General features: G+C 48.2%; 1 protein-coding gene across 2 annotated transcripts in view; it reads left to right on the top strand.

Moving 5' to 3' along the window:
- PLEKHG4 (pleckstrin homology and RhoGEF domain containing G4) overlaps positions 1-22,151 on the top strand; it is a 91,069-nt gene that overhangs the window by 55,027 nt on the left and 13,891 nt on the right. For both annotated transcript variants that reach the window (XM_054840769.1, XM_054840768.1), the window contains exons 11-13: positions 7,236-7,374; positions 10,002-10,124; positions 10,663-10,854. In XM_054840769.1, the coding sequence (XP_054696744.1) occupies positions 7,236-7,374; positions 10,002-10,124; positions 10,663-10,854 (454 nt within the window). The remainder of the gene's footprint in view (positions 1-7,235; positions 7,375-10,001; positions 10,125-10,662; positions 10,855-22,151) is intronic.

Genomic DNA, 22,151 nt, shown 5'->3' on the forward strand with positions numbered 1-22,151 from the left:
TTATTTGTTTGTTAGGTAGAGGGAGGAGCGCGCGGCAACATTTCTATCCAAACACATACCGTGCTGCTTGGTATTCATTTTCCTTACAGTCTAACCTGTTCCCTCTGTTTGCGTGGTGGTTTTAGCCTGGTAAAAAGCACTTACGCTCACATTAGACAAACCTCATTGCTCCGCACGTAAAGAAGCGTGGAGCTGTTGTCGTTCGGAGTATATGAAGTGCTGTGTGGAGCCAGTTGTGGCATTTGCAGAGGTAGAAGATTGCAGAGCTCTGTTTAGGTAAGTTTTCATTGTTCTTTTAGGCTTTTTATGAGATGATTCCCCCTCAGCTCCTTTTCTGCTGTTTATTTTCTGCTGTCTTACATCCCAAATATTGCTGAATTCAGTGGGAATTTACCCAGAAGACTCTGGTTTTGCTTGTTCTTGTTTGCAATGTTTGTCATGCCAACAGGGCATTAGGTAATTAATGACACGCTGTGCGTTTTATCTGTTTAAAAATATTACGGAAAAAATTGCAAAAAGTTTCCAGTATAGGATGTTAGCTGAACTGCCTGAAGTTCCTGGCTCAGCCTAGGCCATCCCACAAACACCATTTTTTGTATGGCTAAGTTGGATGATGTTTCCGTTGCTGGGGTAGTTAATAGACAATCACTGCTATAATATGTATCATAAACTCTGGGAGTGTGCAAAAGGAGGACGTATCAGGGAAACGGGTATGTAACTTTAAATGACAGTGGGTATATATTTGAGCTCGGCATCTTGAAATCCTGGTGGTCCTAACTCGAGGAACACTGCCCTGGATGACAAGTACAAACAGAAATAGGTTAATGTACATGGGACGAGGTTTGGAGGTAGGAGCTTTTTGCAGCTGGTAGAAAACCACAGCTCGGTGCTTGGTGTTCCCAGAACAATGTTTCCACATCCTACCTCAGGCTTCGCTGCGGGGTGAGCTTTCCCCACAAGTAGGCTACTTCTTGGTTTGGGATTTCTTATAATGTTTGTGTTCTTTCTAGTCAGTTTTATGGATCTTACTGGGATTTAAAAATCAACCAGAGACTGAACACAAGTTTTATTGTCACTGAATGCAAGCCAGGCTGGGGAAAGAATCAAAGGTCGCAGCTTGGGACTGCGCTTGGACGCTGATTTAACTGTATGGATCAATCTCTTTGCATTTAAAAGGACTTCAGAGTAGATTTCTGCTAAAAACATGTTTAAATGAACTGTACTCTGAAGAGAAATCTCTCAGCGATTCTGGTCTGTGGTTTGTTGCATTAATTGGATGGGTTGTTCCCAGTGCATGTGCTTGTCAGGTAACCCAGTGAGGAGGGATTCGGTCAGGTCTGTGGTCTCGGCTAGATCCACTGTTCCCATCATAAATGGCAGGAGTCCCCCAGGCAACCCCAAACTTGGTGTTTTGACCTCTGTGCCTTTCTAAGGACACTGCGGGGTTCTAAAAACTGTACCCAGTTCCTCAAGTACTTTTATTAGCTAATTAAAACCACTGTGGCTATTTGTGTGCTGCAGAGAATAATTACAGTTTATTTAGCAATCTCTGCATTAGCTTCATCGTGGCCAGTTTGAATTTTAACCTCAGCTGCATGTGAAGTTTTCAGCTTGAAGAATGGGAGCATGCATTTGAGTTTGACCTCTTATGGGACCATTACAAATACAGCAGTCATGTAGGTTGCTACCAAAATGCATTAATGATCAAGAATGGCTCTAACGCATTTTTCTTCCTGTGAAACAGCCCTTGGGCACACAGGACTTTCCCTGCAAAGCTAAAAGGATTTCTTCCCAAAGCATTGCTGAGGATGTGTAGATGATTTGTAGCCAAGGCATCAGCACAAATGATCTGGGTGATGTCCTTGGACCAAGCCATCCTTTAAATCTCCTAGTTGCCAGATCCTATTCCTTCTCTGCCAAAACCTGTACAGACATCCACAAGGGAAGTTCAGCACCAGGAGTGGAAGACTAGATGAGGCTAAGGTTGTAACATCTGACAGCATTTCTTCTAAATTACAGAATGATCAGGGATATCTGATTTTCCAGGGCAAGTTAGCTGCAAGGTACTTGCCGAAAATCCACCAAATACACGAGCAGAAGGCAGTGTGTCTCGTGTTCCTTCTATCCATGAACTTTTGCCATTTTAAAATTGATCCAGGTTAGTCAGAAGATGAGCTCTGGTTTTAGCCTTCACTTAGCTATTCCTCTTGCTCTTGGCTAGAGCAGTTTTTCAAAGGGGCCAACAGTAAGCTTCAGTAAGTAAGTAATGGTTCTGCTGCTTCCCTCCTTGTGCTCTTCTATTTCCATCTCACTGGCATCGGCCGGCACGACTCATGCAGCACCTGCTTTTGCAAGCCTGCCAGATGCCTCTGCCGTGGCCGTTTATTTTCGAAAACAAATCAGGTATTTTGCTTTAAAAACTAAAGTGTAACTCTCCAAGGCTAGCTTTTTTTGAAGGATGGATTCAGACAGAAATGGTCTTTCTAAATTATAGGTTTAAAATTACCCTACCATTATACAACTGCTTGGCACTTCTCCAGAAAACTGAAGATGTTTGGAACCCTTTCCACTGAAACGATAATTGCCCAATGAAAACAGGATTTGGGGAAACATAAACTGACATCAAGCTACTCCTTTTTACTATAAATTATATTGACTCTGCACTATTACAAAATTACTTTGGATGATTTGACCATGGAAGAATGTAGTGAAAGACTCTTATTACCACACTCACATGTGCAGGGAAATTGCAATGCATCCAAACAAATCTAAGCTTAGACGAGACTTTCCACTGACTTCAAACAACTCTCTGCTTTTCTTCCTCAGAGTTGCTCAGGCCACTATTAAAATATCTTTAAGGTGCTTAACAACCAGGTGTTTCCCTTTGTGTGGCAGGATGGAAGTCACTTTTTTTTTTCCTTTTTCAACCAAATTTTCAAGATTTGGTTTGTTTACTCCAAGCTGCCTTGAAAGCAATGAAGGCCAGGAATGAAAAACTCCCAAGTCTGACTCTGAAAAAGAAATAGCTGTTTGTGCAAGGTATTGTTTTCCTGTTGTGGGATATCATTCAGTTTACTAGGATACTAGAAATGATTTAGGAAGAAGTTTTTAAGATAATGGATCAGCAAATGGATGGGTGCGTGTGTAGACAGATGTACAGAGATTTGGCGGAACGCACTTAATGCCCGATGGATACTTTGTGTGAGCACTGGAAGTGCCCAAGTGAATTGAAAATACAAACTTTCCCATGGACTGTGAGCAATTTCTTTGTTTGACTCGGTTTGCGTACCTACTATAGACTACAGGGTGGAAAGGGTTATATTTTCCTCTGTAAGAGAGGAAAAAATGGATGTTAGTCAGAGAGCCTGTCGGGCTGGTAAAAGTGAACTGTCAAGAGCTGACAACGTATGAATGGAGTTACCTTGGAGATGCAACAGAAGACCAACAACTAGACGTTGAGGTTTTAATGAATGCCTGCCAAGCGAGGCAGAACGTGTGAAAACAGCGTGGCTAGACCTTGAAACAAAGGACTGAGGTGGTGGGATGCTGGAGGGAGAAGGAGGAGGGATGGTGTAAGGCCACACCTGAAGGTCCCTCTGAGGCTCTGAGCTTGGAGGAACCATTTGGAAACATTTTTCTCTGGTGCAGTTGCTCAGCAAACCATTGACAGGACCAAGAGAAGGGGCAGCCTTGTGTGTTGGGTTGTGTCCTGGTAAGTGTATCAACACCCTGCTGCAAACATTCACGGAAAACAAAATTACTTAAATGGCAAGAGTTAAGGGATTTTAGATAATGATATATACCCTAAACAGCCCAACTTAAAATGAAAACAAGAGCTTGTTTCCAGCCCTCTTACCTGAAATGAATTCTCTCTCCAGTCCTTCCTTACAGTATAAACTCCCACGTGCATCCTAGACCGACTCAGGGTAAGTTTGGGATGCCTGTGGATCAGTTAAGCAAAGGTTTCCCACGTGTGTGTTCAGTAACAGGATGCCACTTTCAGTACCGTTGAATCAGCTGAGCTAGAGGGAAGATGACTGAGTATCTGCAGACAAGTGTAGCTGCCACGTTGTTTGCTGGGACGTGGATCGCGTCTGATGGCACAGAGGGCTGAATGCTCGCTTCTAAACCAGAGGCTCTAGCTTGGTTCTTCCCTACCACTTTCTGCAAGTGCAATGAAGGCTTGGTCTTATTGAGGTCTTCAGGGTCTGACTCATAAGTTTCTAGCATTGCCAATACTCTGGGGTAGTTCCTTCTGTGAAAGGAACATGTGTGGGGCCAGAAGAGCACTGTTGTTTGGGGTGGATTGTTTTCAGTCCTTCAGCTCAGGTTCACCCCAGCCCCTTCTCTTCTGAAGTGGGCTCCTCCGGGGCTCAGCGGATGGGCCAGCAGCAGTAGTTTATTGCTGCGGTTTTGAACCTTACTTTCCCTGGAGGGTTTTGCTGGTCATAAGACCAATACTGGTCTCACATGTGCTCTGAGAGACTGGTCTTGTCCATGATGAAACGGTGAATTTACCTCTTTACACAGTGAGCTTGCGATTTCTGTTTATAAAAAGAAAATATTTAAAACATGTTTTGTTTTGTAATCGCTTCCTATTCCTCTACCTTGAGGGTGACTTTTCCCACAGTTGCAGTGTATATTCAGGAGAGCCTATGTCTTGTGACTTCGGGGAACATGCTGTCTGTGCTACACAGGAGTCTTGCAGCCCAGGTTGTGACTGACTCCTGTCAAGGAGCACTACTCAAAGTTGAGACAACTAGGGTCCTGTTTCTTCCATCAGGTATGGAAAGGAGTGGAGTGGGACTCCCTGGCTCCCTTCTCGTACATCAGATCACACTCTGTGCTAGGTAAGCCAACGCAAGAGCTGGAACTTTTGTTTCCAGGTGCTATGCCATAAGGTTACCATCTTGCGATATCTTGATAAGTGTTGAAACCACGCATGCTTTCTTTATCGTGGGCTTGGGTGGACATAAGGACTCCCATTACAGAAAGGTCTAGCAGGTCAGTCCAGCTTGTTGATGAGTGCCATCAAAGAAGCAGCATCAACGCCAAAGTGATTTCCATGGAAGCTCGGAGGAAGGTTGGAACAATATTTTTGCCTCACGAGAGGATAATTGCAAATGTTTGCATATAACAGCCTGTAATGTCTAAAGTTGTAGGTGCTTGCTTGCTGGTGCCAGTGGGAGGAAGAGCATTTGCTCTATCAGGGTGTTTTCCTGAGTGGATGAGAGCATTCATGCCAGCAGGGACTTCAGACCCGTGGGAGTAAGACCAAAGGGTGTCTGCCAGTCTGGCCATCAGTATTGTACTTTGCTGGAGCCTTATTCAGAAACTAGGACCTGACAGATACGCTCTGTTGCACAAAACCCAACAGCATTAATGTTGTTGCCAAATATAACTTCTAGCGATCTTCCGAACTGTTTCTCATTAGCTGTCCTAGCTGTGTTGCTGCTGCTGACGGGAACTGGCCTTCACAACCTGCTCTGTAAACACGCTTTCCAGAGCTCAGCTTGGACAGCGGTTATGGCTCTGCTGCTGCGAGTCTCCTGGGTTGGATCTGGGTCCGTCCCCAGGAAAGGATTACGAAACAGAAGGCTCGTATCATCACTGTTTGTTTATGGTGGTTTTGGGAGACGCGGGAGCGGCGTTACAGCTCGGATCTTTCCATTGAAGCTTGCAGATTTTCTGTAGAGGACCTGTCTCCTCTGCACTGCAGTAGCACTGATCTTAGTCCAGAAACAATTTGGGTATTTTTGGCTGCACTTTGGAGAAATTCATTCAGTCTAATGACATTTTGAAGAGGAAAAACAAAAGTATCTAAGAGCCTGAGGTTTCAGGAGTTGGCAGTTGCACACTGGGTGGAATTCTGAATGGAAAAATCCTGTGGATTTCTGCTATGCAGAGCTAGTTGTCCAGACCTATTGCGCTACCTCATGTCAATTAACTGCTACCTAAAAACTACAGGATGTTTGCCACTAAATGCTCGTGTTCAGTTGCATTTCATAGGTTCAAGATTGCCTGTAACCCAAGACACAAATAAATGTGTATGCTGAATTGCCTGTATTAATTTCCATTAGCAAAGCTTTTGGAGTTTTGTTAGTGACCTATTTCACAAGTGCTTTGGATCATTTTAATAATATGATAAAAAGTCATACGGTTGTAAGACAATTGTAAAAAGAAAGCAATTTCAGGTGAGTACAGGAGATGCTCAGGCAGCTGAAGATGCCGGCGTAGAGTACAGCTGAAGGATGCTGTAGTATTTTTGTTGTAGGCGTCTGTTGAGCCCATAGTTGTAGAAGGAGGGGAAATATAGAAGCAGAAGAAACGTGAGAAGTTTAGGGACACAAAGAAAGAATAAGCTTGAATGCTGTTCTGAATCTTGGCTCTAATTTGGTCAAACCTGTGCTGGAGAGGTGCTGCACACATCTGAAAGGAACCTGCTAATATTCATCATCATGCCAGGATTAAATGGTGTGCTTAGGCCCTGGGTCCAGCACCCCAGGGCACAGGGCTCTGGCCTGAACCCCTCCATCCCTGCCTGTGCACGGAGGAGGTCAACTGCTGCTCTGCCCCGGCTGGCAGGGAGAGTGCCGGAGGGTGGTGGTGCCTGTTGGGCTCTGGTCAGCACAGCTGCCTGGGGAAGATGGGGAGCTCTGGCTTTGAATCTTTCCAGCACAACGTGCTAAAATTCAACTTCTCTTGGCACTGGGGTGCTGTACACTTTGCATATTTGTTTGGTTGGTGGAAATTCCTGAGAGTGAGTGGGGCATCAAGTGCTTTATATTGTTGTTGTTGTTTAGGAGTGATTTGCTTCCTAGTGATTGCTTATTTGCTTATTTACTTATTTAAATGAAATTCAAATGGTGGTTTTAGACACTGAGATTGCCTGACCCTGTGTTTTGTGAAAACCCATTGATGCAATAATCTGCATTTATGAAAAGCTGAGCATCCTATCTTGAAAGTGTGACAAATACACAAAGTTTTGCAAGGAGCCCGGCTGGGAGGAGATGCTCTTGTCCTTCCTGACAGGTTGTCTGCATTGAGATCAGAGAGGTGAATCACAGGAACGTGCAGGGAGCAGCATTATTCTCCTCCTGTTCTCGACATGGAGATGGCCGTTACGAGTTGTGTGAGGAGAATGACTGGAGTGCTGCTCTTAGGTCGTGTTTGTGTGACGTGCTGGGGGAAGAACTTAACGCAAAACCCCTGACCTGACTTGTGTCCCCTTCCAGAGACGCACTTGATGCTGCCAGCGTGCTTTACAATCGAGTTGATGAGGGTGTTCACCGACTGGTGATGCTGTCAAACAAACGCATCCAGGAGCTGGAGCTGGTGATGGAGTTCGAGAAAGTGGAAGAATGTTTTAAGGAGGTAAGACCTGTTTGTCAGTTCCCGTGACTGCCTGCTGCCACCCTCTGACTGAACATCCTACAGCAGGTACTGGGCCTGTTGATCTCTCCTGCAAAAGTGTAGAATGATCCCTGTAGACCTTAAAACCAAACACTTGAACATTAGAATTTGAACAATTAGAATTTTAAGCTGAAGGAGGGGAGATTGAAATATTAGGAAGAAATTCTTCCCTGTGAGGGTGCTGAGGCCCTGGCACAGGTTGCCCAGAGAAGCTGTGGCTGCCCCTGGCTCCCTGGCAGTGTTCAAGGCCAGGTTGGATGGGGCTTTGGGCAACCTGGGCTAGTGGAGGGTGTCCCTGCCTATGGCAGGGGAGTGGAACTGGATGGGCTTTGAGGTCCCTTCCAACCCAAACCAGTCTGTGACACTGTGATTTGGAATACGTTTTCAGATGTGCTGAAAGCTGCTGTTTGTCTGGTATCTCTTGATGCCAAGTGAAAGTCTCCTGGCTGCTCTCTAGGGGTAGGTCAGTCAAACCCTATAAACATCTGTGATGTTTTTCCATACTTAGACCACAGTGTACTGGCTCATTGGTAAGCAGTACACTTGGAGGTGGGGTGTCTTTTCACATTAGTCAGCGAAAGTACCCTCCCGGCAAGGCTGTTGAGGAGCTGTTCTTCATGCTCCACCTTGAGAGGCAGCAGAGCAATGGCAACAAGCTGATGATGAGTCTGCGTGTCCCCTCTGGGCTGTAGATCCTTCAGGGTTTGCTTATATCCTGCTGCTGAATGAGCCACACATCGCATACCCTGTGTTTAAATTCCTGTGCGGTGCTCAGGTCCATGCCATCTGATAAGGCCTGGGCACACTCCTTCCCCTCTGGGCGCAGCCCCAGGCACGCTCCTTTGCCTCTGGGTGCAGCCTCCAGTCTCCAGGCAGGGGAACAGCCTCTTGTCCTGAGCCAAGAGCCATGCTTAACCCTCCCACCACCCTGCTCTTCTGTGGAGCTTCAAATTCCCATCCTGTGGTGCTCAATAACTGAAGCAAACAGGCACTGGTTTTCAGAAAGACCTTTGAAACCACTAGCTGTGTAGATAGAGAACCTTAAAAAAATCATAGAGTAGCTCAGGCTGAGCATCCTATGAGATCTGATTGGTTCTTTGTGTTGCAACTCCCAGGTTCCTTGAGCCTGAACTCAAACTTGGGATTATGGAGTGGCATAGTCTCCTTTGCTGTAACTTCTCAACAATGAGAAGTTTTACGTATCACTTATTACCCTGTGTGTGCGCGCGAAGGGTTGTGTGCTCTTTGGGGTCCACCTAAGGAACCTACATCCTTAAACATCAGTACTAGGACCAGTTTCGCCATTGCCCATCTAGGATTCGGAGCCCTTCTCTTCTGGAGAGAACCGATTTGCAGAGGAGGCTGTAGGCTACTTCTTGTTTTCACAGGCCAAGGTGGATCCAGGAGTTTTAATGACTTCCCATTTGGAGGTAGACACTCGGGCGCCATGCACTGTGTGTTCAGGACAAGAAGTGTGATGCAAGAACCTAGTGAAGACTCCCTTAAACACACAGGTTCTTAATACCGTACAGAAATGAAAAAAAGGCACAAAGGCAGGCTCTGCAATCTGTCCCTGCTTTAAGCTGAACTTTTTTTTGATTGAATTGAGCAAAACTGACTGCTCCCAGCTTACTTTATTGCTGGCAGCAGCTGCTCCTGCTTTCAAGCCTGCCTAGGAGCCGTAGGCAGCAGCAGTGTGCCCCTTGCAGCATGGGTTGCAACCTGGGAACCACCTCTTGCTGGTGGCCTTGTTCCATGGGCACAGACCCTCTCTCAGTCCAGAAGACTAGGAATTTGTCCTTGGTTGTGGGGTTGAGTTGGGACATGGATTTAGATGATACAGGAAAACAGGATGCAGGGGCGTTAGGAAACATTTAGTCTGTCCCTTCCCCTGGGTGCAGCTATGCCTGAAGCATTGCAGACAAGTTTACCAGCCTGTTTTTAAAACCTGCTGTTGATGGAAGTGTTGTGTTATCCTGTGTATCCACCTTGTTAGTCAGTTCTCTCCCTATGTTTGAGGATACAGGCTTATAACAGCAGCAGTGGCTGGGCTCTGACGAGGAACCTGCAGTTACTGCATGGCTCTGTGGTGAGCTGCCTTCGGAAAACCAGTAGCTGAGAGTCCCAGGGAACCGTGAAACATCACAGATGGGGAGAATCCATCAGTATGTTCACACTGACGTAGTTCATGTCCTGCCAGTCAGAAAAGGGAAGTGGTGTAGGAAATTTTATCCCACTTGGGGGTAACAATAATAGGAATATCAGGCCAGCCTGCAGGTTGCAGGGCTTGTGTTAGCCCATGGCCCACCTGAAACAAAGCCCAAGCAGCTACTTGCCCTGTTTATGCCTAAGGCTAGTGAGCAATAGCAGAGCTTTGCAATTACTCAGTAATCTGAAGTGGAAAAACTCCTAGCAGGAGGCTCAGGCTGAAATGCCAGCATGGTGGGGGGGGAGAAGTCTACGTGCACATTCTTTCCAGTAATGAAATGACCAGGGTTGAGAGCAATTCCTTGCTCCTTCCACATGAAGGCCTACCTTGGTGAGTAGCACAGAGTGACTAACAGTGGAGCTTTTCCCTCTTCTCCTAGGTCAGCAGTTGGATCGAGAATGTTGGCAGAAAACGGCTAAAGGAAACGATCAACCTGGACGATTCTTTGGAGATGCTGCTTCAAGCACAAAAGCAGTTCAGAGAGTTTGACCTTATTGCCAGTGTGAGTGTTGTCTGGTTGGAAAAACATATTCTCCAGAGTCTGAGCTGGCAGCATATGTGCCTCGTACGTGCTCAGCCAAACCCACGATGCTAACATGGCATTGGTAGAGTGTTCATCACCAAGACGTGTCATTCCTTTACGCTACTTGGCTTCCCCACGCTCCTGTTGTGTAGACAAAGCTATCAGCTCAACCCCTCAGTAGATGGCATTTGCCAGTCTTGAGGAAAATAAGCACTGTGATGGAAGATTAGGGTTTTTTTGTTGTTAATCCCTTGATATGCTTGTAACACTGTCGTCTTTTTGATCCTAATTGACCCATGGCCTTACTGTGTAGGCCTTTACAAGCTGCTGTGTGGCTCGTGTAAATCCTAACAGAGGTCAGGACTCTCCTGAATTCTGCTGTAAACAAGTACACCCTGCTCATGTAATTTGAACCTTAAAACCAAGTTTAATTAGTCCTAGCTGTCAACCACCTTGAAGACTATCTATTGTCTGTGTCAGGTCTCTATCCTCATACGCAATTACATTTTGCTTTCAGGAATATTGCAGAAGGGGGCAGGAAGCACTAAAGAAGATGGATCGATGGGAAGACTTTTCCTCTGTGGATGTACATTCTTACAGGGTAAAGCTGCAAACCTACAAAGATCAACTGGAGGAGTTCTGCACTCAGCTGGATGAAAACAGGCATCGAATCTGTGAGACGGTTCGACTGTATGAATTCTTTGACAAGGTAAGACAAGGCATCTGCTGCATGGAAGAGGGTGTAAAAAACAAACCTACTTGGACTCAGTCCAGAGCTTGGTTGTTTATGAAAGATGTGAAATGTAGCATGTGTGCACCAACAAGGAGTGAGATCTATGACCTGCAGGAGCCCCTTCATGCTCACGTGTCTGCAGTGATTTTTTTTTTCAAGTCAGTATGTGGAAGAAGGGGTGGGCATGTACTCAAGAAAATGTCAGCATCTGTTAAGAATAGAGGTCTTCTGCTGTCTGAGCCCCCCTCGTGGCCACAGCAGAGAGAAGAATCAAAACATTGGCTGCTTGCATCTAGTCTTGGCCACCAGGCCAGGGTAGGCTCCTGCGTTTTGTTCTGACGGTGTCCTTACATGCCAGTAAAGTCAGCCTGTTGACACATGAGGGGTAGCACCCTGCTATTCAGTGCTAAATATAGCCCAGCCCCCTCTCTTGTGGAGGCCTGCGTGAGGAAATGGAGCACCAGAACAGGGTGCGGGGCAGTGTGGCTGAGGGACCCGAGGGGACTGGGTTGACCCAGGCATCGGGGAAGCAGGAGGAGAGGATGCGTGTGGTGACTATGCTGAGCGCCTGGCCTTCTCACCTGTTTGGCTTAATGCAAACACAGCCATTCAGCCAACCTGCAGTTGGATTTGGTGTCCTTTAACTTCTAAAGTTGCAGATGAATAAACAGTAAGATTTTCTAAGTGCATTTTAAAATACAGCTTTGGCAAGCACAGAAGGTCTGGGAGCCTGAGCTCCACTTATTCCACACTTGTACAAACATTGGGTATTGAAATTCTCAAATTCCAGAAAGAATAGACACTAGAAGTTAAGCTGTACCAGATGTAGGTGCCACTTAGTTGCTGTCTCTGCCTTGGCAACCAGAAGTGCTCGGGGAGGGGGGAAGGAAATTCAGCTAAGCATGAAAATATCGAGAAGCATCCTGTGCGAGGGAGGAAAGTGGAGAAGGCAGCCCAGAACATTGCTGTTGGGACATGTGAGGATTGAGTTTGGTGATGATCTGCAGGTCCGCTCTAGTTCATCTATGCAGTTTGCTGTGCAGGTGAGGGATGCTCTTGCTATGGGAATGTGTAAATTTTTTTTTTTTTTTTTTTTTTTTTTTTTGCCAGTGGAGAGAAAAGTGCCTTCTGTGCTGTAGGAGAACCGGTGCTCTGCTCACTCACCGAGCACAGACGTTCAGGGGCTGCTCTGGTCCCTGAACACCCGTTGCTGTTATGGGGGATCCTGGGAAGGATCCCAGGAAGGATGGTTGTTGTCACATTTCCTCTGATAAACTGAGGTACACAAAGGTGCCAGGTCTTGCTCAGCATCTTGGCAAGTCTGTGGCCAAGCCAAACATCGGTCCTGCATGAGCCTGCCCAGCCAAAGCTGGATCTCTGGCACACAGATATGGGCTGTAGCGCCTGATGGCTGCTCTGGTCTCTGTTCAGGCATGGGAGCTACATCACGGTAGTAGCTTTTGGGCTGCCAGCGTAGTCAGATGTGACTCAACAGCAATGGGCATTCTTCCACAGCTTCAAAGCCTTTCAAAGCCTGGGCCATTCCCAGGGACACAAATCTTACACAGACCCCAGCAAAGGCCCATTTCTCTTCTTGGGGCATCATAGAAGCTCATACAGCTTCTTTTTGGTGGATGACGATTGGGGACGCAGTCCTTGGCGGCAGCAGCAGCAGCAGCATCCCTCTTGGTTGTGCTTCTCATGCTGCACAGTGAAAACTGAATGATGGTGGCACAGTGTGTTTGCATGGAGGAGAGGTATCTCGCTTAGCAAGGGAGGAGGATTTTGATCTCCCTGGTTTCAGTAGAACTATAAACAATGCTGGTGGTGTAAATATAACACGTGTGTATTGTGAACCGGTGGCGAACCGAAACCAGGGGTGTGGAGGGGATACATGCTGCACCTGTAGGATGAATGCAGAAATTGCCACGCAGCATGAAAGTTCTTTCAGTGCTGGTTATTTTGATCTTGATCTCCAGGATGCTTTCTGCCTTCCCAAAGTGAAGTCAGTGGTGCGGTCTGGGTGGTGAGGGGAAAGCAGAAGATTTTATCTAAACTGATTTCACTCTCTTCTTATGCTGAGCTTTGACCTTCCTGCAGTGATTTTGTCAGTGCCTGGCTAACCTCCTTCTCTCTGCCCTAATATCTGAGGGGATATCAACAGCAGGACTCTAAACTAAGCAATGTCCTTGATTATTTTTTTAAACTTTTTTTTCCCCTTCTTGTAAAGAGCCTGCAGCGTGCCAGACCCCAGGATTTGGGGAAGGAGCCTGACGATGCGTAAGCAATGTACGCTATGGTAATGAGCTGGCAAGCTCAGATCTCTCCAAACATCTCAGCATGCGTCAAGGGAGCGGAGTGCCCACCGCAGGGATCGCGGTATTGATCCCTCGCGTACCTTGCCGCCTACTAGGAACGGGAGGCTCTGTTCTGCTGGCCTTTCTTCCGCACGTGGTGGACAAGCGTTTCGTAGGGTGCTGCTTGTAGCTGCCGGACAGGACGGCACAACGCCATATGGTCCATAAGGAGCTGTACTATTTTATTTTTTTACTGCTTGGCAGCTCCTGATGGCCTGTCAGAGCTCCCTGCGATGAGGCAGGCTGAGCTGGGCCAGACCGCATGGAGCTTACACATGGGCTGGCAGGGTTCCCTCCCCAAAGCCACGACCGGTGCCAAGCTGGATGTTTCCATTTGTCCCCGCTTCCTTTGTGGCAGGAGCTCTTGGTGCCTGACAAGGGCTGGATGGTGGCCGGGCTGAGGATGGAGGAGTGGTGAAGGAAACTGCCTTCCCCAGCTCTGACTGCAGGCAGAGGATTGTTTTTTCAGTCCCGCAGATCCAGCGCAGGCATACTCGGGGACCTGCCATCTTCCTGTGGCTTCGAGCCTCGTCCCTTGCTTACTCCATTCCGAGACTGTGTTGGGATCTGGCACCACACAGTGCTTTGGGGGAGAACTGGGCAGCTGAGCAAGCAAGGGTGCGTATGTTGTACCAAAAGCACTGATGTCTGCTTTGTTCTGGGGTGCCTGCAAGGGCATTATCCCGTACCCTTCTCTCCAGCTTCCTGGCTTCACAGTAACACTGCCATAGGCACGCCATCGTTACCAGGAGGAGCTAGAGCAAGTCTCCCTCTCCTTGCTTACCTTGTTCAATTTTTTTTCCTTTCTCAAGCTTTCTTTGGGTAAAACTATTTCCCAGGTCACTCTTAGATCCCAGCTCTTATATCCCTACTTTACCATAAGCAAAGTGCCTGGACCGCAGGCTTGAAATGGCCCATGCGAGAGCTGTGTGCCCTGTCAGGACTGCAGCTACCTAACTCACAGCGGCATGTCTAATGAGCCGGAGCAGGCAGCACCGTCTCTGCCAGCCCTGGGATGACAACCAGTCCTGCAGAAGGTCAGTAGCAAAGGCGCACGATCCTTGCTGGCAAAAATCACTCTGGAAGGAAAGCACTGACCCAACCGGAAAGGGCAGAGTCCCATTGCACCGGCTCAGCACCTCCGTGCCCTGCGGTGCTGTGGTGCCCAGAGCCTTACAGCTGAACTGCCTGCACCATTACAGGAGGGCCTGAGGCAGCTCCAGGGGCTTCTTCCTGCTTGTCGGGATGTTGTGCAAGATGCTGCCTCTTTTGGTGCTCAGGGGAAAGTGTGGGCGTTGCTCTGCCGTGGCCTGGGAGCCTGTTTCGGCTTGCCTTGCGTTTGCTTTCTGAGTGAAGCCAGTCAGAGGCTCTATGGTCAGGAGTGTTGGGGTGAGGCTGGTCGAGAAACTAGCATTTCCCTTGTTGGGATTTCTTTGGGCTCTGCTCTATGAGCTGTTCCTTCAGTGGCGTTCTCTGGCTGCCACGCTTGGATCCCTCCTCCCAGAGGACCCCTGACCATCACCCTGTGCTGATTCTTGATCCTCAGTAGTGATCTCCAGCCGTCCCCAGCTTCTTTCTGCTGCGCACAAGGAGCTGCTGTTGCTGAGCCCTGCTTGAGGCAGGCAGAGTGTTGCCCAACGCCTCTCCATCTGTGTTGACGTCTCTCGCCAAGTGGGTTACCTGTGCTCATGTGTGGATCTGCCCCCACAGTGGGTTCTCCTCTGCTCTCCTCCTCCTCTCCCTCTCTCCTTCTCAACCACTTTGTTCTTTGTGGCTTAGAAAACAAAGCCTTTGGCAAGTGAAGGAGGTGCCTGCCCTTCCTGGGGGAGGGCCAGCTGGCCTGCATTTGATTATGGCAGCGCCTCCTCATCCCTCCCCATTGTCCTTGCTGCTGTAGGAATGCCAGCCTTTTTGCTCTCCATCCCGTGAACGAACAAGTGTTGCTGCCTCTGGGGCCCAAAGAGGGGCTGGGGCCCTTCTTCCCATCGGTCCAGGCCCCGCTGGCAGGAGAACCTCTCTGCACATCTCCATGCACCTTCCCTCTGAGTCGAATACACCCGTCCTGCCTCCGACAGCAGACAGACACAGCAAACCCTCTTGTAAGTACCAAGTGTCCGGCGCCCCGGCTGACGTGTGAGTTGTATTGAGATTGTTTGGAAACAATGTAGAGAAGGCTTTTCACTCGGTTGCTTGTGCACATCTGTATGCATCCAGCATGAATTGGAGGGCTTTGTGCGTGTCTCGTGTGCCCAGAGCGAGCCCTGTGGGCTGTGTGCATCTTTGCGTGGTCCTTCCGAATCCCAGGGTTGCGCTGTCTGTAATGCAGCAGTGCCTGTCCCTCTTTCTCTTTAATAGATGTTATTGCACCGTCATTTCAGCGGGCATAATTTAACTGCAGCACGGCGCAGGTGGTCCCTTTGGATCTGCCTGGACTTCTGTTAAAGGTTGTGGACAGCAGAAGAGGGGGCTGCTCTCCTCAACTGCTCCGAGGTTTGCCGGGCTCCTGTCCCGTGAGCGACTGAGACCTGCTGGCACAGTGTTCCCAGCTTTGAGAGGTGGATCTGATCTTAGATGTGACAGCAGAAATCCAGAGTATGATAAATTAGCTGACTTCCACAGATGTCATTACCTCCCGCTTCTCCCGAAAAGATTCAGAACAGTGACCTGCTGATACCTTGTTTTCTGCTGTGCTTGATTTCTGATGATGTACCAGGTATAATGTCACAGATAATGGTTTTGAGGGGGAAAAAAAAAATAAATCCAGTCCCCTTCGGGTGATAAATTATTGACATTTCTTTTTGCTTAGCCTTTGAAGAGGAAAGAAGGGTTGTGAATGCTGGTCTGTGGGAAGCTGGAAAGGATCCTGGTGGCTGCGACCTAAAAATGTGATTTATTTTTTTTTTTTCCCCTATCGCAGGCTGTTTGACACAATTTGAGAGTTAATGTCACTGAAAGTTATGATTCACTGCTCTGGGAATGCACTTGGAGGAGATTTGGAGAGTAGAACTTAGCACCAAAGTGGAAAAAGAGGCATTTGATGTGTCCTTATTGTAGCGTACTTATTATGAACAGAGACGCAGGTCGCTGTGCCATGATGCTTGTCTCTTGCTGCCAGTCCTGCGCAGGTCAGAGCATGACTTTGCCCCCCAGCACCTCTGAGCAAATGAGGTTTTTGCTGTGGCTTACAATAAAGTCTCTGGGAGAGGCTGAACGCGCACTGGTCCGTCTCTCTCTCTGCACAGAGATCGGCTTTACTTTTCTGGGGATGGGCTGCACAACGTTCCCAAATAACAGCTTTCATCTGGTTACTGCTGCAAATACCGAAGGTGATGACGGAAGATCTGAGCAGCACAACAGAGGAATATATACCAATGTCATGCTGATGCTGTGTGTTTTCGGGGATGATGCCACTGTTGTCTGGCTTCAGCATTGTCTGACAGCAGCTGTCTCATCTCTTTTTCTCTCTTCTCTCTCTCCTTCCTCAGTTACGCTTGTAAAGCCGTGCCCCTAGACAGACATCTAGCCTGATTTGCTCTCCCATTTCAGGGGTGTCCTTTTTCATGCGCAGCCTGAAGCAGTTGGGGGAATGAGCCTAGAGGTTGGAAAATCGATCCTCTGGCAGAGTTCATGCAAGGTTAATGCACGAAATCTCTCCTTTCTCCTTCCCGCCAGGTTTTTGCTAGAGAAGTCTTCTTGCAAGGTTAATAAGCTTCTAATATTTACTTTCCCATCAAAGGGTCTTCATGTGTCAGAAAGTTTCTGCTTTGCCTTGGAGTTTGAGATAGTCCTCTTGCATAAACAAGGAGTTTTGACCGTTTAAATCTGATCTGCTACAGCTCCCCTGTATTTTTCTGTCTTGCAAAATTACTTTTTTGGAAACTTCTCCGTTTTATGACTTCTCCAGTAATTCGCTGCTAGATCTGCTGGTGCCCAGCCTATTTTCTCCTGTGTTTCCTCAATGACTTTATTGCCAAATTGGCATCACAGCAGTGCCCGTAGCTCCCAGCGAGCTCTGCAACCATAGGTGAATGCTAAATGGTAGTTAGCACCAGCACTTGGTGCTCCTTTCTGCTTGCACAACACAGGCGTGAGACTCCTGCGTAAGTTTGTCCCTCAGTGTTAATAGGCAGCAGTGAATTAATTAAGTATTTTCATGTGCTAAATCCAAGCGCAATTTGCAGTTGAAGATGCAGAGTTCTTGGGTTGAGATGCTTTCGAGTGCCTCCCCCAGCACCCTAGGCTCTGTTTTAGTGCAGGAGGAGGTCTGTGTGGTGTGTTTGTGGTGTGTGCAGGGGGGCAAAGCCTTGGTCTGACTGTCTGGGGTCCTTTTCCCTCCTCCTGTGCTGGCTGAACCCTCCCTGGAGGGCATGGCTGGGGGATGCTACACTATGCCAGGCCAGCGCATGGCATCTTTTTGGGATGTAGGCTGCTCTCCCTGAACTGCCTTCCCCGATCCGAGGAGTGCCAACGTGTTCTGCCACTGCTGTTTTTGCAGGGGAGCAATGCTTGATCTTCTGAAAGTGTCTGCTGCCTTCATCCTTGATCACCAGAGCACCTCTGAGGAAATACTCCTCCGTGTCCTTGGCTGCCCACGAACATAAACTGACAGTTGTCTGAAAGTCTGGGGTTCCCCTTCTCTGAGTCGGATGGGATCAAGTCTGCTGCAGGGTCACTGGTAGCCGGTCACTAGTGGCAGGGAGCAGCGTTTCTCCCCAGCAGCTTTAGGAATTTCCCAGCTCGCGTTGCAGCTGGACTGCAAGGGGAGTGCATTGCACTCGAGGTGTAGGATCTGATGCTAGCAGAGATCTTTCCTCAGCTGACCCCTGCCTTGTGCGCGTGTGTAAAATGTTGGGTTTGGGTGCTTTTTTTTTTCCCTCACTCTGATATTAGGATAGGATCTGCGCAGGGTGACAGATTTTCTGAATGTTCATGTGCTGGCATCCATCTGGATGCTCGGATCCTCCTGGAGGCTGGAATTCCCTTTAGTCACGGGAGTTAAATAGATCTGTTCAAGCAATCTGGACATGAAACTCCCATCGGTGTACAGATGGGGCTGAAGCTCACAATGGCTCTCATCTGCATATCAAAGCCCTGGACATATGGATGTTCTCCCCGGCACCCGCTGCCTCGGACCAGGCTCCTTTGGCTGCTTCGCAGGGGCTCGCATCCTACGGGTACATCTTAGCGTGCTCTTAAACGAGGGAGCTCTTCCTAGCCTTGTCAGCTACCCTGAAGAAGGGAGGCCCAACAGATGCGCCGGGTGTCTGGGTTCGGTTTCAGCTCCACGTCTCCCAAGGCACAAGTGCCCACAGTGCAATGCAGAGAGATCCCGGCACATCATTGAATAATTAAGCGGAGTTTGACTCGGCTTGTCACAGGGGAAAGGATGTGAATTGAAGACTACAGAGAAAGCGTCCACGCTCTTCTGTCCAGGCCCAAGGGCGTGCTGGAGGTTTTGCAATCCCCAGATGGGCATGGAGAACCTCATTAGAAGGGAGCCAACGCAGAGCAGACAGGAGACACCTACCACGGTCCAGTCTGTCCTCGCCGGCCTGCTGTGTGCTATTACAGCAGAGTATTTGTACAGCGTAATGATGCGGCTGTCGGGACAGATGTAAAAGCAAAGCACGCAAATAAACCTCTGGAGGTGACATTAGTCTCTGAGCAGTGATTTGTTGCTGTTGTGCAAGTTGCCAGCTTCGGTGACTCACGCATCTTGCTGCGGCTTGAGCTTGAATCTGACTGGTAATATGAGGCTCTTGGTGCTCTCCAAAGACAGTTCTCCGCTAAAAAAAGCTTGAAAACACGCTGCCCTCCTCCTCCTCTAGGCAGTGGTTGTACATCCGCAGACACACACGCTCACTCCTTCACACCTTCTGCTTTCTCAGCTGTCAGTGAGTTACACTCAACACCTATAACTTCTTTCGAGTCAATCTTGTGATGGTTTCCTGGCTCTGCAGTGCCTGGTGTAGGCTGCAGCCACCAGATCCCAGTTGTTAGTGGCAGCCAGAGAGAAAGGCAGTGGCCAAAGCAGATTTCAGAATGCAGTTTGGGTTTGAAGCATCAGAAAGGAGAAAGGATAATATTCACCAAGGCAGGGAAACAGCATCAGCTCTTATTCTGGTAAGAAGGGGTTGTGAGCAGAACTTCATTGACAAAAAAAAAAGCTTTGCAGTGAGTGTACAAAGCTGATGAAAAGGTGGGCAGTGCCTCAAACATTAAGAGGCTGGTTTGCAGCAAAGGTAAATATTAAAGGTTCTTGCTTTACTGTGGGAGCAAACTCAGTCCCCAGTCCTCTGGGTTCAGGGCTTTTAAATGTTGAGGAAAATTCCCTGGGTGGGACAAAAAATTTAAAAAAAAAAGAAAAAAAATTAGGGGAGAAAATCAGTGCAAAATCTACCCAAGGGTGCAAAGTCACGAGTGACTGTAGAACAAAAAGGGAAAACTGGGGGAAAACTGCACATCGTTGGCTGTTGGGAGGTTTTCTGCAGCTGCAGAGCAGTGGAAGCTGGGCAGCATCACAAATCTCAGAAACTTGTTCCCCAGCTTCCCAGGGAGTCATTTTATTCATGCACACGTATAAATATATACGTGTGTTATATACACATACCTGTGAGTCTGTATACAGGTATATAGTGAAACTGGCACAGGCTGCTCTGTGGAAGCTCTGAATTGTACCGAGGCAGGGATTATTGTGGCTTGGTGTGTGTGATTCATCGGTTGAGTCAGCCTGTTCCTAATGGAGCTACCCTAGGTGTTGCTTGGCAGTTGCAGCAGTTAGAGGAAAGAAGGGCAAGCACGCGTCCTGCACGCCAGCACCAGCGCAACGAGCTCCGTTTGCCCTTTGGGTCCTCGTGCTGTTGTCAAGAGAGCAGAAATCATGTGCAATCCTATTTTATCCAATTATATTCTCCTGTAATTAGACTCTCCTGGACTTGTCAAGCCTAGCTGCCCAGAGGGGAAGCGAGGGGATATATTTTTTTTTTTTTTTGAGCTCTGTTTGTGTTCACCCAGAGTGCTGCTGCAAAAAGATTTCCAAGCACGTTGCTCTAATGAGCATCCTTTGATGGTGCTTGGCTGTGGCATGCCCAAGACCAACCCTGACCAGTTGCTTCCCTGACCCCTTGTTCTTCTTTCTCTACCTGTTCTCCTGTCTTACACTTAAATCCAAGGAGTTTGTATTCTGCGCTTGTCTCTCATCCTTTACCCTCCCACAGTGTTTGTACAACATCTAGCACTTGGTAACAGGCAAGAATGCAAATACAGGATTTAAAGTTTGTTTTCCTTAGCTAGTTTTTGGTGAACTCTCCCTTGGAGAGAGGAGGGGAGGCACTGTGAGCTACACAGCAACTCAGAAATGGTTTAACTTTTTATTTCGAGAGGGTGAGTCCTTTCCTCAGTGTTTAAAGCTGAGCTTTTACCAGCCACATCCCACGTAGGACACGGCTTTGATTAGTTGATTTCTGCTACTAATGAATGCCAGGCAGGGCTTCAAATGCAGTTTGGAAAAGTCGAATGCTGCAGGGTGGGGAAGAGACTAACAGCGAACCTCTGCGTAGAGAGGAGATTACCACTAACTTGGTGGCTTTGCTGAAATGTTTGTGCTCTGAAATTACACGGTTTCTTGTACCTCTGAGTGCAGCTGCCTGCTTGCAGAGCTGCAAATCTTGCTAGAAGTGAGCAGGGGCTTTGGCTTTTGGAGATGTGGAAAAAGCGTCGCTGTGTCTAGGAGGGATCACTGTTTTCTCCAAAGCTCTTGTGTGTCGGGTGGCAGCTTGCTTTGAATTTTGCTTGAATTTGGGGACGGTTAGGATGTTTTTTCTCCCTGTTTTTGCACTGAAAGGAAGGAGATCTGGCCTGCACCCAGTCGGGGTGTTCTCTGCACACTTCAGTAGTTCTCATGTGAAGCGCGGCCCCTTCCCCCTCCGCCTTGTCTCCGGTTACCAGGGCTCCTCAATCTGGTATTTAGGCTAGCAGCATTTGCTTGTGAATAGCTGGAGCCGAGATGATGCGCTGAAGCGGTGGCCCTGCCTCAGTCCGGCCATAGGGGATGGTAATGTACAGCACAGAGCTGGGCGCAGCCGGGATATGGACCCCCTCTGTACAGATGGGAAGGTAGGATGAGGTCTATTTTTAACTGATTAATCAATTAATTGCTAGGGGACATGCGCTGGTCCTGAAGCCTTGCTCTCCCCCTGCCCCTTCCTTCGTGGGAGCTGTTAGTATCACGAAGCAGATCCAAGCGAGTGATGAGCCGACCGCTTTCTGCTACAGCTGCTTGATTCCTGTGAGTTAGCAGAGAAACAGGCTTGTCGCTGTTTGCCACCTGACAGCTCTTGTGGCAAGAAGGTTTTAGCCTGGATAATTTTGCTTTCAATATATTTTGATGTAAAATGGCTTTTAAATAGTGGGCCTTCTGAAGTATCAGCATATAAGGCAGTCTCCAGCCACAGGTCCCCGCTAATAGTGTGCATGAAGCAGCCTGTGACACGGGGCACATCGGTGGTGTGAGCAGGAATCGGTTCTCGAAGCAGCTTAAAGCCATGTTGGATTTTAGAGGGAATAAGCCCAAATGAGCACCTGTAATGAGGAGCACACCTGGGAGCAGGCATCTCTGTGCAAGAGAGCAGCATTTACTTTGAACTTGTGTTCTGGTAAGTCCCCTGTCACTCTACTCTTGTGCTGCGACTGTTATCTCAGCTCTGCAGGGTTCAGTGCTGCGACCTTGCGATGCTGGCAGAGCTGGGCAGCTGCGGGAGCTGGCGTATAGCTGTTGGGAAGTGCTTGGCTCAGTTCACAGCGGTACCTGAGATCCTTTGGCCTTTTCTGGCTGCACCAGTTCTGTCTCCTTTGCTGTAAGCCAACCTCATCTTGCTCTCCAAACTCATGGCTGAAGTTAAGGGCACTCAGAGCGAA

This window comes from Grus americana, chromosome 13, assembly GCF_028858705.1.
Source record: "Grus americana isolate bGruAme1 chromosome 13, bGruAme1.mat, whole genome shotgun sequence".
In the NCBI taxonomy this organism is placed as follows: Eukaryota; Metazoa; Chordata; class Aves; order Gruiformes; family Gruidae; genus Grus; species Grus americana.